The 13,952-nt window shown below is 46.4% G+C and overlaps 1 protein-coding gene across 1 annotated transcript in view; it reads right to left on the bottom strand.

The window, feature by feature from the left end:
- Positions 1 to 13,730, bottom strand: part of kcnc4 (potassium voltage-gated channel, Shaw-related subfamily, member 4) — a 141,447-nt gene extending 127,717 nt beyond the window's left edge. Inside the window, exon 1 of the mRNA XM_041195731.1 lies at positions 12,973 to 13,730. Coding sequence (XP_041051665.1) covers positions 12,973 to 13,611 — 639 coding nt within the window. The 5' untranslated portion in view covers positions 13,612 to 13,730. The remainder of the gene's footprint in view (positions 1 to 12,972) is intronic.
- Positions 13,731 to 13,952: the final 222 nt, after the last annotated feature.

Here is a 13,952-nt window from a genome sequence, read left to right as displayed (position 1 = left end):
ATGAGATCCATAAGCCAGTCAGGGACTAAGCTGAATGTAGAAAAGGGAATAAAAGGGACAAAGTGAAAGTATGAGAATAGATTAGCAACTAATATAAAAGGAAGTCCAAAAGTTTTATATAAACATTATAAATAGTGAAAGGGCAGTCAAAGGAAAGATATGGCCGATTAGTGATGAGAAAGGAGACATTCTGATGGAGAAAGAGAGCATGATTGTGTGTTTTGCACCTGCCTTCAATAAAGAGGTTGTTGCCAAAGTGGCAGTAAAAGACCAGGCAGCAATGATATTGTACAGGATTACGTTAGGTGAAGAGATGTAGGCTTTGTCCTCACAGTCGAAAAGCCATTCAGCCCAGATGGGATATACCCTTGGTTACTGAGTGCAGGAGCACTATAACAGGTGTAACCAGAGGAGTGCAGCTTGGTTATTTGCTGCTGAGACCCAGGTGTGCACTTTATCCAGCGTGGGAGACAGGGGAGCTGGGAGCAAGGGAAGCCGAGGGATCCGGGGGATCTGGGGGAGCAGAGGGAGCCGAGGGATCCAAGGGAGCTGGGGAAGCAGAGGGAGCTGGGGGAGCAGAGGGAGCTGGGGGAGTCTGGAGCAGGGGGAGTTTGGAGCATGGGAGCCAGGAACTGGAGTGCAACCCCAGTGGAGTGCTGGGAGTTTGGTGAATTGAGAGAATTTTAAATCTTGTTCAAAAGATGTAATATTCTTTGTATTTAACATTCAACATTTAAATGGAAGTACTGTTTAAATTTTAAATCTCATCCACAGGCCTAAGCAAGGACAAGGAATTAGAAGCTATCCATTGGGGAGCAGCCATAGATTGTTAATTAAGGAAACTAACTTGAACTGTTTTTTCTATACCTGGCCTCAGCTAATCTCTTTAGTTTCAGAACATTTCAAAACAGGCTTCTCAGTGCAACGGAACATTGTGATCCAGGGCAAAGAAGTCTTCAGTAAATGTTTGCGGCTTGAGGAGTTTTCGGTCAGAGTCATTAAGCTGGAGGCTGATCTGCAGACACTATGACACATCAGGGAGGGGGCAAGTTACTTGGAAGCTTTGGTGGTCACACCTGTTAGGATAGGGTCTTCTGATTTGGTCAGTGGTCAGGGACAGAAGGGTGTGACGCGGGTGAGGCAAGTAAGGGGACCCAGAGGGTAGGAGTGCAGGAGTGTGAACTTCTGAAATTGTCCAACAGGTTTGAGGTTCTCTCAGTTTGTTTGGATGAGAGTGGGGGCTGCAGGGTGGATGAGTAAACTGACCATGGCACCATGGTACAGGGAACAATCCAAGTGGGTAGAGCAAAAAGAAATGTAGTGCTAGTAGGGGACAGTATAGTGAGGGGGATTGACACTGTTCTCTGTAGCAAGGAGTGAGAGTTCAGATGACTGTATTGCCTGCCCAGTGACAGGGTTCAGGACACCTGCTCAGGGCTGGAGAGGAATTTGCAGTGGGAGGGGGAGGATCCAGTGGTTGGGGTCCATGTAAGCACCAATGACATAGGCAGGATGAGGAAGGAGGCTCTGCATAGTCAGCGTGAGGAGCGAGGCACCAAATTAAGCAGAAGAACCTCAAAGGTAATGATCTCTGGATTATTACCCGAGCCACGTGCAAATTGGCATAGGGAAAATAAGATTGGAGAAATAAATGCGTGGCTCAAATTCTGGTGTGGGAGAAGTGGGTTCCAGTTTGTGGCGCACTGGCACTAGTACTGGGGCAAGTGGAGGTGCATCTTTGGGACAGTCTAACCAGAGACATGCTGGGACCAGTGTTCTGGCTAACTGTATAACTAGGGAAATAGTGAGGGTTTTAAACTGAATACTGGAAGCAAGAGATCAAATTTGGGAAGATGTGGTAAATCAAAGAGTAGGGATAAGGCAAGAGAGAAAGGTATTAATGTGAGAAATGATAAACAGACTGTGACAGGGAGGGACAGAATGTACAAATCTAAGAGTAAATCAGCAGATGAGGATAGAGGTTACAAAAATAATAAAAGGGCAAAACTAAAGGCTTTGTATCTGAATGTACATAACATTCAAAAAAAAAATGATAGCGCAAATAGAAATAAATAAATATGATCTGATGGCCATTACAGAGACATGGCTACAGGATGATATAGATTGGGACCAACATCTTGAAGGGTATGTGACTTTTAGTAAAGACAGGAAGCTAGGAAAAGGTGGAGGAGTGGCTCTATTAGTTAATGATGCTATTAGCTCAATAGAGAGGGATGACCTAAGTTCAGGGAACCAGAATGTCGAAGTGGTTTAGGTAGAGATGAGAAATTATAAAGGCAAGAAGTCACTTGTGGGAGTGGTGTACAGGGCCTCTAACAGTAAATACACGGTAGGACAGAGTATAAAGGAAGAGATAATGGGAGCTTGTCCGGAAGGTACAGCGATAATCATGGGGGATTTTAATATACATATGGACTGAAAAAATCAGATGGGCAAAAGTAGCCAAGATGAGGAGTTCATTATATGTTTTTGGAATAGTTTCTTAGAACACATTCTGGAGTCAACCAGAGAGCAGACTATGCTAGATCTGGTACTGTGCAACGAGACAGGGTTAATTGATGACCGCATGGTGAAGGCATCCCTTAGTGGAGGTAATCATAATATGATTGAATTTGAGGCGTAGAAGATTAACACTAGTATTTTAAGTAAGGGCAATTGTGAGGGCATGAAAGCAGAGCTAATGAGGTTAAAGGATAGGTCAATAGAAGTTCAGTGGCAGACAATTAAAGGGAAATTTCAGAATACACAGAATAGATACATTCCAATGAGAGAAAAATTCCAAGGGGAGGGCCCAGCATCCATAGTTAACTAAAAAAGTTAAAGACAGTATCAAACTTAAAGAAAAAGCATATAATTGTGCAAAGATGGGTGCCAGGTCAGAAGATCAGAAAAATTATAAAAACTGCAAAGGGGAGGCAGTGGCATTGTGGACTAGTATCCTAGAGACCCAGTAATGCTCAGGGGACCTGGGCTTGAATCCCACTGTGGCAGATGGTAAAATTTGAGTTCAATAAAAATCTGGAATTAAAATCTTATGATGACCACAAAACCATTACCGAAGACCCATTTCATTCACTAATTTCCTTTAGGAAAGGAAATCTGCTATCCTTGCCTGGTCTAACGCACATGTGACTCCAGACCCACAGCAATGTGGCTGACATGCAATTAGGGATGGACAATAAATACTGACCTAGCCAGTGATGCCCACATCCTGTAAATGAATAACAAAAGATTGATAATCGGAGTATGAGAGAAAGCTAGCTAGAAATATAAAAACAGATAGTAAGAGTTTATATCAATATTTAAATAAGAAATGAATTGACAAAGTGAGCATTGGTCCTATAGAAAGTGAGTACAGGAATTAATTTGGGAAGATAAGAGATGGCGGATGAACAGGTATTTTGCATCAGTCTTCACTATAAAGGATAGAAGTAACATCCCAGAAATAGCTGTAAATCAGGAAAATGAAGGGAAGAACTCAGGAAAATTACAATCACCAGGGAAGTGGTACTAAGCAAATTGTTGGAGCTGTGGGTGACAAGTCTCCAGGTCCTGATGGACTTCATTCTATGGTCTTAAAAGGAGTGGCTAGTGCGATAGTTTATGCATTGATTTTAATTTTCCAAAATTCCCTAGGTTTGGGGAAGGCTCCATTAGATTGGAAAATTGTTAATGTAACGCCTTTATTAAAAAGGGAGACAGAAAGCAGGAACATACAAGCCAGTTAGCTTAACATCTGTCATAGGGGAAATGTTAGAAGCTATCATTAAGTATGTTATAGCAGAGCACTTGGAAAAATTTAGGATGATCAGGCTGAGTCAAAATGGTTTTGCGAAAGGGAAATCATGTTTAATCAAATTATTTGAGTTCTTTGAAGAAGTCGCATGTGCTGTGGATAAAAAGAATCAGTGGATGTACTGTACTTCGATTTCCAGAAGGCATTTGATAAAGTGCCACATCAAAGGTTATTGCAGAAAATAAAAACTCATGGGGCAGAAACTTGCCCTCGGATGGCGGGTGGGTCCCACTGGCTTGGCGGCAGGCAGGCAGCTGACCCCCGCCACTGAAACGAGGCCCACCGCCATTTTAAGTGGGCGGGCCAATTAAGGTTACCGCCCAGTGGCATCCCCGACGGGAAGTGCTATGCGCTTCCTGTGCGGGGGTGGGGGGGGGGGGGAATCCCCAGCTGTCAAAGTGCGCTCCTTCGCACATGTTCATGAAAGAGCGCACTTCTCCCTGAGGCAAAGTCCTGTGTCAAAGACATTAAAAATAGAAACATTAAAAAATTATTAACATGTCCCCCTCATGCGACAATGTCACAGAAGATGGGACATGTTAATAAAGAACAAATACACTTAATTAATTTTTTACAATACGGACATGAAACTTCATCCCGCCAGTGAATGAAGTTTCATGAATAACCTGGAGCCCACTGGGGCTGCTGGCCTAAGGTTGGACGGGCAGGTCTTTAATTACTTTAAATAGCCTGTCCATGGCCTCAATTGGCCATTGACAGGTCGGCGGGCGGACAGCTGATTTCGCTGTCCACCCGCCTTCCTAAAGATTCCTCCCAACGTCACCCCGTGTCATTTTCCCCTCGGCAACCAGGCCCCGCCCCCAAATCACCGAGGGGAAAATCCTGGCCATGGTATAGGGGATAACATATTGGCCTGGATAGAACATTGGATGGCTAACAGGAAACAAAGAGTAGGCATAAATGAGTCTTTTTCTGGTTGGCAGGATGTAACAAGTAGTGTGCCACAGGGATCAGTGCTGGGACCTCAACTGTTTACAATTTATATAAATTACTTCGATGAAGGGACCTAAGGTATGGTTGCTAAAGTTGCTGATAAAACAAAGAAAAGTAGGAAAGTAAGTTGTGAAGAGGACATAGGAAAGTTAAAAAGGGATATGGATAGGTTAAGTGAGTGGGCAAAGATCTGCCAGATGGAGTATAATGTGGCAAAATGTGAAATTTTACATTTTGACAAGAAGAATACAAAAGGAAGCATATTATCTAAGTGGTGAGAGACTGCAGAGCTCTGAGATACAGAGGGATCTGGTTGTCCTAGTGCATGAATCAAAAAAGGTTAATATGCAGGTACAGCAAGTAATTGGGAAAGCTAATAGAAAGCTATCATTTACTGTGAGGGGAATTGATTACAAAAGCAGGGAGGTTATGCTTCAGTTGTTCAGGGCACTAGTGGGCCCACATCTGGAGTACTGTGTACAGTATTGGTCACCTTATTTAAGGGAGGATGTAAATGCATTGGAAGTTGTTCAGAGAAGGTTTACCAGACTAATACCAGGAATGGACGGGTTGTCTTATGAGGAAGGCTGGACAGACTAGGCTTGTACCCGCTGGAGTTTAGAAGAGTAAGAGGCGACTTGATTGAAACATATAAGTTCCTAAGGGGTCTTGACAGGTGGATGTGGAGAGGATGTTTCCCCTTGTGGGAGAATCTAGAACTAGGGGGTCACTGTTTAAAAATAAGGGGTCACTCATTTAAAGCAGAGATGAGGAGAATTTTTTTCTCTCAGAGGGCCGTGAGTTTCTGGAACTCTCTTCCTCAAAAGGCAGTGGGAGCAGGGTTTTTGAATACTTTTAAGGCAGAGCTAGATAGATTCTTGATTAACAAGGTGGGTGAAAGGTTATCGGTGGGGTAGGCAGGAATATAGGGTGAGGTTACAATCAGATCAGATCTTATTGAATGGCAGAGCTGGCTCGAGCGGCCAAGTGGCCTACTCCTGCTCCTAATTCGTATGTTTGTATGAACCAGGACAGTTGGGACCCAGTGGAACCAGAAGCCAGGGAAGCTGGGAGAGACCAGGGGAGCTAGGAGTCAGGGGGAGTTCAGATCCAGCGGAGTTCAGTACTGTTAATTGCTGGGTGTTAAGATCCAAGTAATACCTTGTTCAATTCAGATGGGCACAAGAAGCACACAAATGGTGTGCAGCTCCGTCATGGGCTGCCAAACACTTGTCTTATGAGCTGGTACTGGTACCGAATGTAGTCATATTTTGCCCCCCTCCCCGCACCAACCCCCAACAACACACACACACCCACCCCCCGCCCCCCCCCAACCCAACTGATATAAGTCCATAAAAAAATACCCAGTGTGTTCATTCAGAAAACAAGGTAACTCTGCTAAGACTAGGAATCGATTTTGGGCCCTCTCTGCTCTGTGTACTTCTGCGCTGACCAGTTAAACACACTGAACCAGTTCCGCGCTGACCAGTTAAACACACTGAACCAGTTCCGCGCTGACCAGATAAACACACTGAATCAGTTCCGCGCTGACCAGTTAAACACACTGAACCAGTTCCGCACAGACCAGTTAAACACACTGAATCAGTTCCACGCTGACCAGTTAAACACACTGAACCAATTCCACGCTGACCAGTTAAACACACTGAACCAGTTCCGCGCTGAGCAGTTAAACAAACTGAACCAGTTCCGCGCTGATCAGTTCAACGCTCTGAACTAGTTCCACGCACTGAACTAGTTCCACGCACTGAACTAGTTCCGCACTGACCAGTTCAATGCACTGAACCAGTTCCGCGCTGACCAGTTAAACACACTGAACCAGTTCCGCACTGAACAGTTAAACACACTGAACCAGTTCCGCGCTGACCAGTTAAACACACTGAACCAGTTCCGCGCTGATCAGTTAAACACACTGAAGCAGTTCCGTGCTGACCAGTTAAACACACTGAACCAGTTCCACGCTGAACAGTTAAACAAACTGAACCAGTTCCGCGCTGACTAGTTCAACGCACTGAACCAGTTCCGCGCTGACCAGTTAAACATACTGAACCAGTTCTGCGCTGACCAGTTAAACACACTGAACCAGTTCCGCTCTGACCAGTTAAACACACTGAACCAGTTCCGCGCTGATCAGTTAAACACACTGAAGCAGTTCCGTGCTGACCAGTTAAACACACTGAACCAGTTCCACGCTGAACAGTTAAACAAACTGAACCAGTTCCGCGCTGAACAGTTAAACAAACTGAACCAGTTCCGTGCTGACCAGTTAAACACACTGAACCAGTTCTGCGCTGACCAATTAAACAAACTGAACCAGTTCCGTGCTGACCAGTTAAACACGCTGAACTAGTTCCATGCTGAACCGTTAAACACACTGAACCAGTTCCACGCTGACCAGTTAAACAAACTGAACCAGTTCCATGCTGACCAGTTAAACATGCTGAACCAGTTCTGCACTGAACAGTTAAACACACTGAACCAGTTCTGCGCTGATCAGTTAAACACACTGAACCAGTTCTGTGCTGACCAGTTAAACACACTGAACCCGTTCCGCGCTGATCAGTTAAACGCACTGAACCAGTTCTGCGCTGACCAGTTAAACTCACTGAACCGGTTCCGCGCTGAACAGTTAAACACACTGAACCAGTTCCGCACTGACCAGTTAAACACACTGAACCAGTTCTGCGCTGACCAGTTCAACACACTGAATTAGTTCCACGCACTGAACTAGTTCCGCACTGACCAGTTCAACGCAATGAACCAGTTCCGCGCTGACCAGTTAAACACACTGAACCAATTCCGCGCTGATCAGTTAAACAAACTGAACCAGTTCCGCGCTGACCAGTTCAACGCACTGAACCAGTTCCACGCTGACTAGTTCAACGCACTGAACCAGTTCCACGCTGACCAGTTAAACAAACTGAACCAGTTCCGCGCTGACCAGTTAAACACACTGAACCAGTTCCGTGCTGACCAGTTCAACGCACTGAACCAGTTCCACGCTGACTAGTTCAATGCACTGAACCAGTTAAACACACTGAACCAGTTCTGCACTGACCAGTTAAACATGCTGAATAGTTAAACAAGCTGAACCAGTTCCGCGCTGACCAGTTAAACACACTGAACCAGTTCCGTGCTGACCAGTTAAACACGCTGAACAGTTAAACACACTGAACCAGTTCTGCGCTGACCAGTTAAACACACTGAACCAGTTCCGTGCTGACCAGTTAAACACGCTGAACAGTTAAACACACTGAACCAGTTCCGCGCTGACCAGTTAAACACGCTAAACCAGTTCCATGCTGACCAGTTAAACACGTTGAACCGTTAAACATGCTGAACCAGTTCTGCGCTGACCAGTTAAACACACTAAACCAGTTCCATGCTGACCAGTTCAACGCACTGAACCATCAGGGGAAGACAGGCTGTTGAGAATTATTTCTTTCTTTCAGTGAACCCCTCTTTGCTGCTTTGTGGGGTCCGTGGAGGGGGTGCTGACACCAAGGGGAGGTGGGGCTGACACCGAGCCAGGGGTTGGGGGGGTGCTGACACCAAGTTGGGTGGGGGGGTGGGATGGCTGACACCGAGTGGGGAGGGGGGAGGGCTGACACTGAGTGGGGAGGGCTGACACCGAGCAGGAGGGCGTGGCTGACACTGAGTTGGTGGGGGTGGGGGGACAGGGGGGGAGGGGGGGGTGCGGTGGTGTGGGCTGACACCGTGTGGGGAGGACTGACTGCAAGTGGGATGGGGAGGGCTGACACTGAGTTGGTGGGGGGCGGGTTGACACCAAGTGGGGGGGATGGTGGGCTGACACCGAGCAGGAGGGCATGGCTGGCACTGAGTGGGGGGGGAAGGCTGACACCGAGTTGGGGGGGGGTGGTGCTGACACCGAGTGGGGAGGGGGTGTGTTGACACCGAGTGGGGTGTGGAGGGCTGACACCGAGCAGGAGGGTGTGGGTGACACCGAGTTGGGAGGGGGTTCTGACACTGGGCTGGAACTCAGCCTATTTTCCCTCTCTCTAATTCCTGGTTCAAATTGCTAGCTCAGAGCTCCCCTGCTGGAATCAGCTGTAACCCCACACAGACTGGTCTAACTCAGAACAAAAACAGAATTGCCTGGAAAAACTCAGCAGGTCTGGCAGCATCGGCAGAGAAGAAAAGAGTTGACGTTTCAAGTCCTTATAACCCTTCCACAGAACTTGAGTGAATCCAAGAAAGGGGTGAAATATAAGCTGGTTTAAGGTGTGGGGGGGTTTCGGTGGGGGGAGAGAAGTAGATGGGGTTGGTGTGGTTGTAGGGACAAACAAGCAGTGATAGAAGCAGATCATCAAAAGATGTCACAGACAACAGAACAAAAGAACACATAGGTGTTAAAATTGGTGATATTATCTAAACGAATGTGCTAATTAAGAATGGATGGTAGGGCACTCAAGGTGGGGGTGGGGGGAGCATAAAAGATTTAAAAATAATGGAAATAGGTGGGAAAAGAAAAATCTATATAATTTATTGGAAAAAACAAAAGAGGGAAACAGAAAGGGGGTGGGGAAGGAGGAGGGAGCTCAAGACCTAAAGTTGTTGAATTCAATATTCAGACCGAAAGGCTGTAAAGTGCCTAGTCAGAAGATGACACCCTGGTCCGCTCCTCCATCACCCCCTACTCCTCAACACCCTCCTATGGCACCACCCCATGCCCACGCAAAAGATGCAACACCTGCCCCTTCACATCCTCTCTCCTCACCGTCCAAGGTCCCAAACACTCCTTTCAAGTGAAGCAGCATTTCACTTGCATTTCCCCCAACTTAGTCTACTGCACTCGTTGCTCCCAATGTGGTCTCCTCTACATTGGAGAGACCAAACGTAAACTGGGCAACCGCTTTGCAGAACACCAGTGGTCTGTCCGCAAGAATGACCCAAACCTCCCTGTTGCTTGCCATTTTAACACTCCACCCTGCTCTCTTGCCCACATGTCTGTCCTTGGCTTGCTGCATTGTTCCAGTGAAGCCCAACGCAAACTGGAGGAATAACACCTCATCTTCCGAGTAGGCACTTTACAGCCTTCTGGACTGAATATTGAATTCAACAACTTTAGGTCTTGAGCTCCCTCCTCCATCCCCACCCCCTTTCTGTTTCTTCCCCCTTCCTTTTGTTTTTTCCAATAAATTATATAATTTTTCTTTTCCCACCTATTTCCATTATTTTTAAATCTTTTATGCTCCCCCCACCCCCACTAGAGCTATACCTTGAGTGCCCTACCATCCATTCTTAATTAGCACATTCGTTTAGATAATATCATCAACTTTAACACCTGTTCTTTTGTTCTTATCTCTTTGTTCTTTTGTTCTGTTGTCTGTGACATCTTTTGATGATCTGCTTCTATCACTGCTTGTTTGTCCCTACAACCACACCAACCCCCTCCACTTCTCTCTTCCCACCCAAACCGCGCCCCCCCCTTCCCACCCCCACACACACACCTTAAACCAGCATATTTCACCCCTTTCTTGGATTCACTCAAGTTCTGTCGCAGGGTCATGAGGACTCGAAACGTCAACTCTTTTCTGCTCCGCCGATGCTGCCAGACCTGCTGAGTTTTTCCAGGTAATTCTGTTTTTGTTTTGGATTTCCAGCATCCATAGTTTTTTTGGTCTAACTCAGCAGCATCTGATCTGATTGGCTCAGCTGCCTTCTCAAGAATGCTTTCAGTAAATGAAGGATTGAGCTCATTCGGAAGTGAAACACTTTTAAAAGTTGCCGCTGTGCCCTGGAGGGCCAAAGAATCCATCACCTACCTAGAAATATGTATGTGGAAAAATGGCTGCTAGATTATTTTATATTATTATTGTTTCAAACCATTTCAGAGTGGAATCTGCACCAATTGTATCAGACAATCAAAGTCTGATGATGTGATGGACTGTTTTGACCAGATTTGGATCTAACCACAGGCCTTGTGAATGTAACTAGTTTGTGAAGCACTTTTTGATGAAGAGAGCGTTTTGTATATTTTCCATTATAATCTGTGCTGTCCAGCAATAATACACCCCTTCCCCAATCATTATTGTCAATAGGCATCCCTCAGCTACAGAAGCTGCATCACCATTTCAACATCCCCATATCTCATTTACAAATTTCTCACTGACATATCCAACCAGAACATAACTAATTCCTCCAGCCCTCCATATCAGAGGCACTAAACTGCTTCAGCCTTCACTTCCTCTACATTTCTCCTCCTCCCAAACTATCCTGCAGGCTATTTTTTTCATTCATTCACAGGATGTGGGCTTCGCTGGCTGGGCCAGCATTTATTGCCCATCCCTAATTGCCCTTGAGGAGGTGGTGGTGAGCTGCCTTCTTGAACCGCTGCAGTCCATGTGGTGTAGGTACACCCACACAGCTGTTACGGAGGGAGTTCCAGGATTTTGACCCAGCGACAATGAAGGAACAGCGATATATTTCCAAATCAGGATGGTGAGTGACTTGGAGGGGAACTTCCAGGTGGCGGTGTTCCCATGTGTTTGCCCTTCCCCCACCTCCAGTTTTCTGGAAAAGCTTTCAGTTTTTGACTCTTACTTTGGGTTTGATCTCATCTCAGTTTATTACCTCTCCAACATCTTTCAAAAGCCTCCTCTTTGACCATGAATCTGATCTCTCCTCTCGCACCTCTGCTCATGACCTGTCCATTTTTTTAAAGAACCTCACCTTGTTTTGCCTCAATGTGGGGACTGTCCTGTTGGACACAAGCACAATAAGACACGGGCTTTCAGAATCTTTATTAACAAGATACCTGCCAACCATTCCTTATCTAATGATAAACAAACAGCAAAGTGTGGACAGCTGTATTCATGGACCTAGTGACACAATGGACTCGGCCCCACAGCTCCTCTCAAAGTGAAACAAAATGGTTGAAACCACATTCAAAATACAGAGTATTTCAAAAATCACCCGGAACTTTCCTTCCTAAACATTTTCAGCCTATTCATAAGGAATTGATTAACTTCAAGTAAATCTTAAATTAGGAATACCTCTGGGATATGTGTTCCTGTCCCAAACTTAAATTGTTATGGGCAGTAAGTCACATTCTAACACTCATGTTCTCCCTGGGGCAGTAGATGTTTTGCTGTATTTGATGCCATTTTATCCTCTAACTGACCATATTCACAGGCAGAAAGCTGGTGTGTCTGGATCGGAGCTGGAGCTTTGAGGGAGCAAGGAGACTGCTCGCAGTAAACAGCTGTACAGAATTGTAGTCTTTTCCTTCTGTATTAACATCCCGATCTTAAATAGATAATGTGTGTGTGTGTGTGTGTGTGGGTGGGTGTCTGTGTTTATGTCCACCTGTGTGCTTATGTCTACTTGTGTCTATGGCTATGTGCGTGTGCCTGTCTGTGTTTATGTCCGGATGTGTCTCTGTGTCTATGTCGGGGTGTGTGTCTGGGTGTGTCTCTGCCAGTCTGTCTGGGTGTGTCTGTCCGTGTCTATGTCTGAGTGTGTGTCTGTCTGGGTGTGTCTCTCTACCTGACTGCCTGTGTCCATGTCCGGGTGTCTGTCTGTTTATATCTATGTGTTTTTCAGTGTTTGCATTTATCTTCCACACCCTTTCAATCCATTGGTGCCAAACTGATGGATAAATCTTTCAAAAACTGGAATTGCAGTTTAAGAACTCAAGATTTATTGCTAAATAATTCTCAGAACTCCATCGCTCTGCTGTGGAATGATTGTGTATTCAGTGCCGCTGTTGAATGCTCAGTATCGAAGTCATTTCCCGATCCTCCTAGACCTCAAATTAAGGGCTGACAGTTTTCGGCGTTTAACATAAAATATATTTCAAAATATTCTTTATTTCCGGCCAGACTGATCGACTGACCGCAACCAGCAATGTGTTCATTCAACGGGCAGTTTAATTCCAATTCACCTCCCACCCACCCCAAAGCCCGGGTTTATATTGTTCTATTTTATTTTTGTAAACATAATGAGGATTGTTTGTAAAAACATTAACTTGTTGTTCACCTTCAGCTGGGGTTTAGTCAATGAGTTTGTGTAAAAATTCTGATTAACATTTCTTTCAATGAATTGCAACATGCAAATGCAAAAATGCGGGAATCTCTGTTGTGGATTCGGGGAGAAATCGGTTTGTTTATCCGGGATGAACCGGTGAAATTGAGCAGCGGGGGGTTTAACCCCTTCCTTACCCGTGCTGCCCGAGAGGAGTAGGGGTCTTCGAAAAGTGCCCAGATTGTGGGTCGCCACTTCTTCCAGCAGTTGCCAGGAGCCGAGCGGCTGGAGTTCCCCTCCCCAAGACCCAGAATCCGGCTCGGCTCCGGCTCCAGCTCCGGATCCTCGTCCCTGTCGGCGCCGTTGTAGTTGCCATCGGGCGGCTCAAAGATGTCCAGCGCCTCCTCGGCCTCCCGGTGCTGCCGGTAGGACATCCAGCAACAAGGCTCCACGTCGGTCTCGTCCAGCCCCCAGAAAGCCAACTCTTCCTCGAACAGGGGTCCGCACACGTCAGCCGGGCAATGCAGCTTGCCCGTCCGGTAATAATTCAGGACATAGGCGAAAATCCCGGGGTGACGGTCGAAGAAGAACTGCCTGGACTTGGCATCGAAGTCCAAGTTCGCCTGGGCTCCGGGGTCTGTGAGCCATGCCAGCCGGGTCCCCGGCAGAGTCTGCAAGGTGCTCCTGTATGTCTCATGCCTGGTCCCACCGACGTTAATGGTGATTCTCTCGCTGTCCTCCCCCTTGCCCATCTCTTCTCTCAGACATGGTTTAGAAGGAGCTTTATTCCCTGACTTGCGTCCGCGGTAAGATGAGACACACACGGAGCTTATCATACGGCACCCTGGCTTCACTCACCCTGCAAATTTCCCCCACGGACGATGGGCTTTTCTCTTGTTCCTCTCTCTCTCTCTCTCTCTCTGTCTCTCCTGTTGTTGTACAAACCCGGATCAAGTTACCGGAGAAGGGACAGAGCAAGCAGGTGAAGTCAGAGCGAAGAAGTGTCTGCTCGGCTCAAACTGGCAGCGGTAAAGACCATCTAAACATCAAAACTCTTGCCCTGAGAGAGCCGCCAGACTGAAGGAGCATCGACTCTCAGAGCCTCCCCCTCCTTCCGTGACCACTTCCAACAACCTGTTCATTCCATCAAATCAGCCCCTGGACCGTCAGCAGCTGG

The sequence above is a fragment of the Carcharodon carcharias genome, chromosome 9 (genome assembly GCF_017639515.1).
Source record: "Carcharodon carcharias isolate sCarCar2 chromosome 9, sCarCar2.pri, whole genome shotgun sequence".
Taxonomy (NCBI): domain Eukaryota; kingdom Metazoa; phylum Chordata; class Chondrichthyes; order Lamniformes; family Lamnidae; genus Carcharodon; species Carcharodon carcharias.
This window is presented reverse-complemented; position numbering and strand designations above follow the sequence as displayed.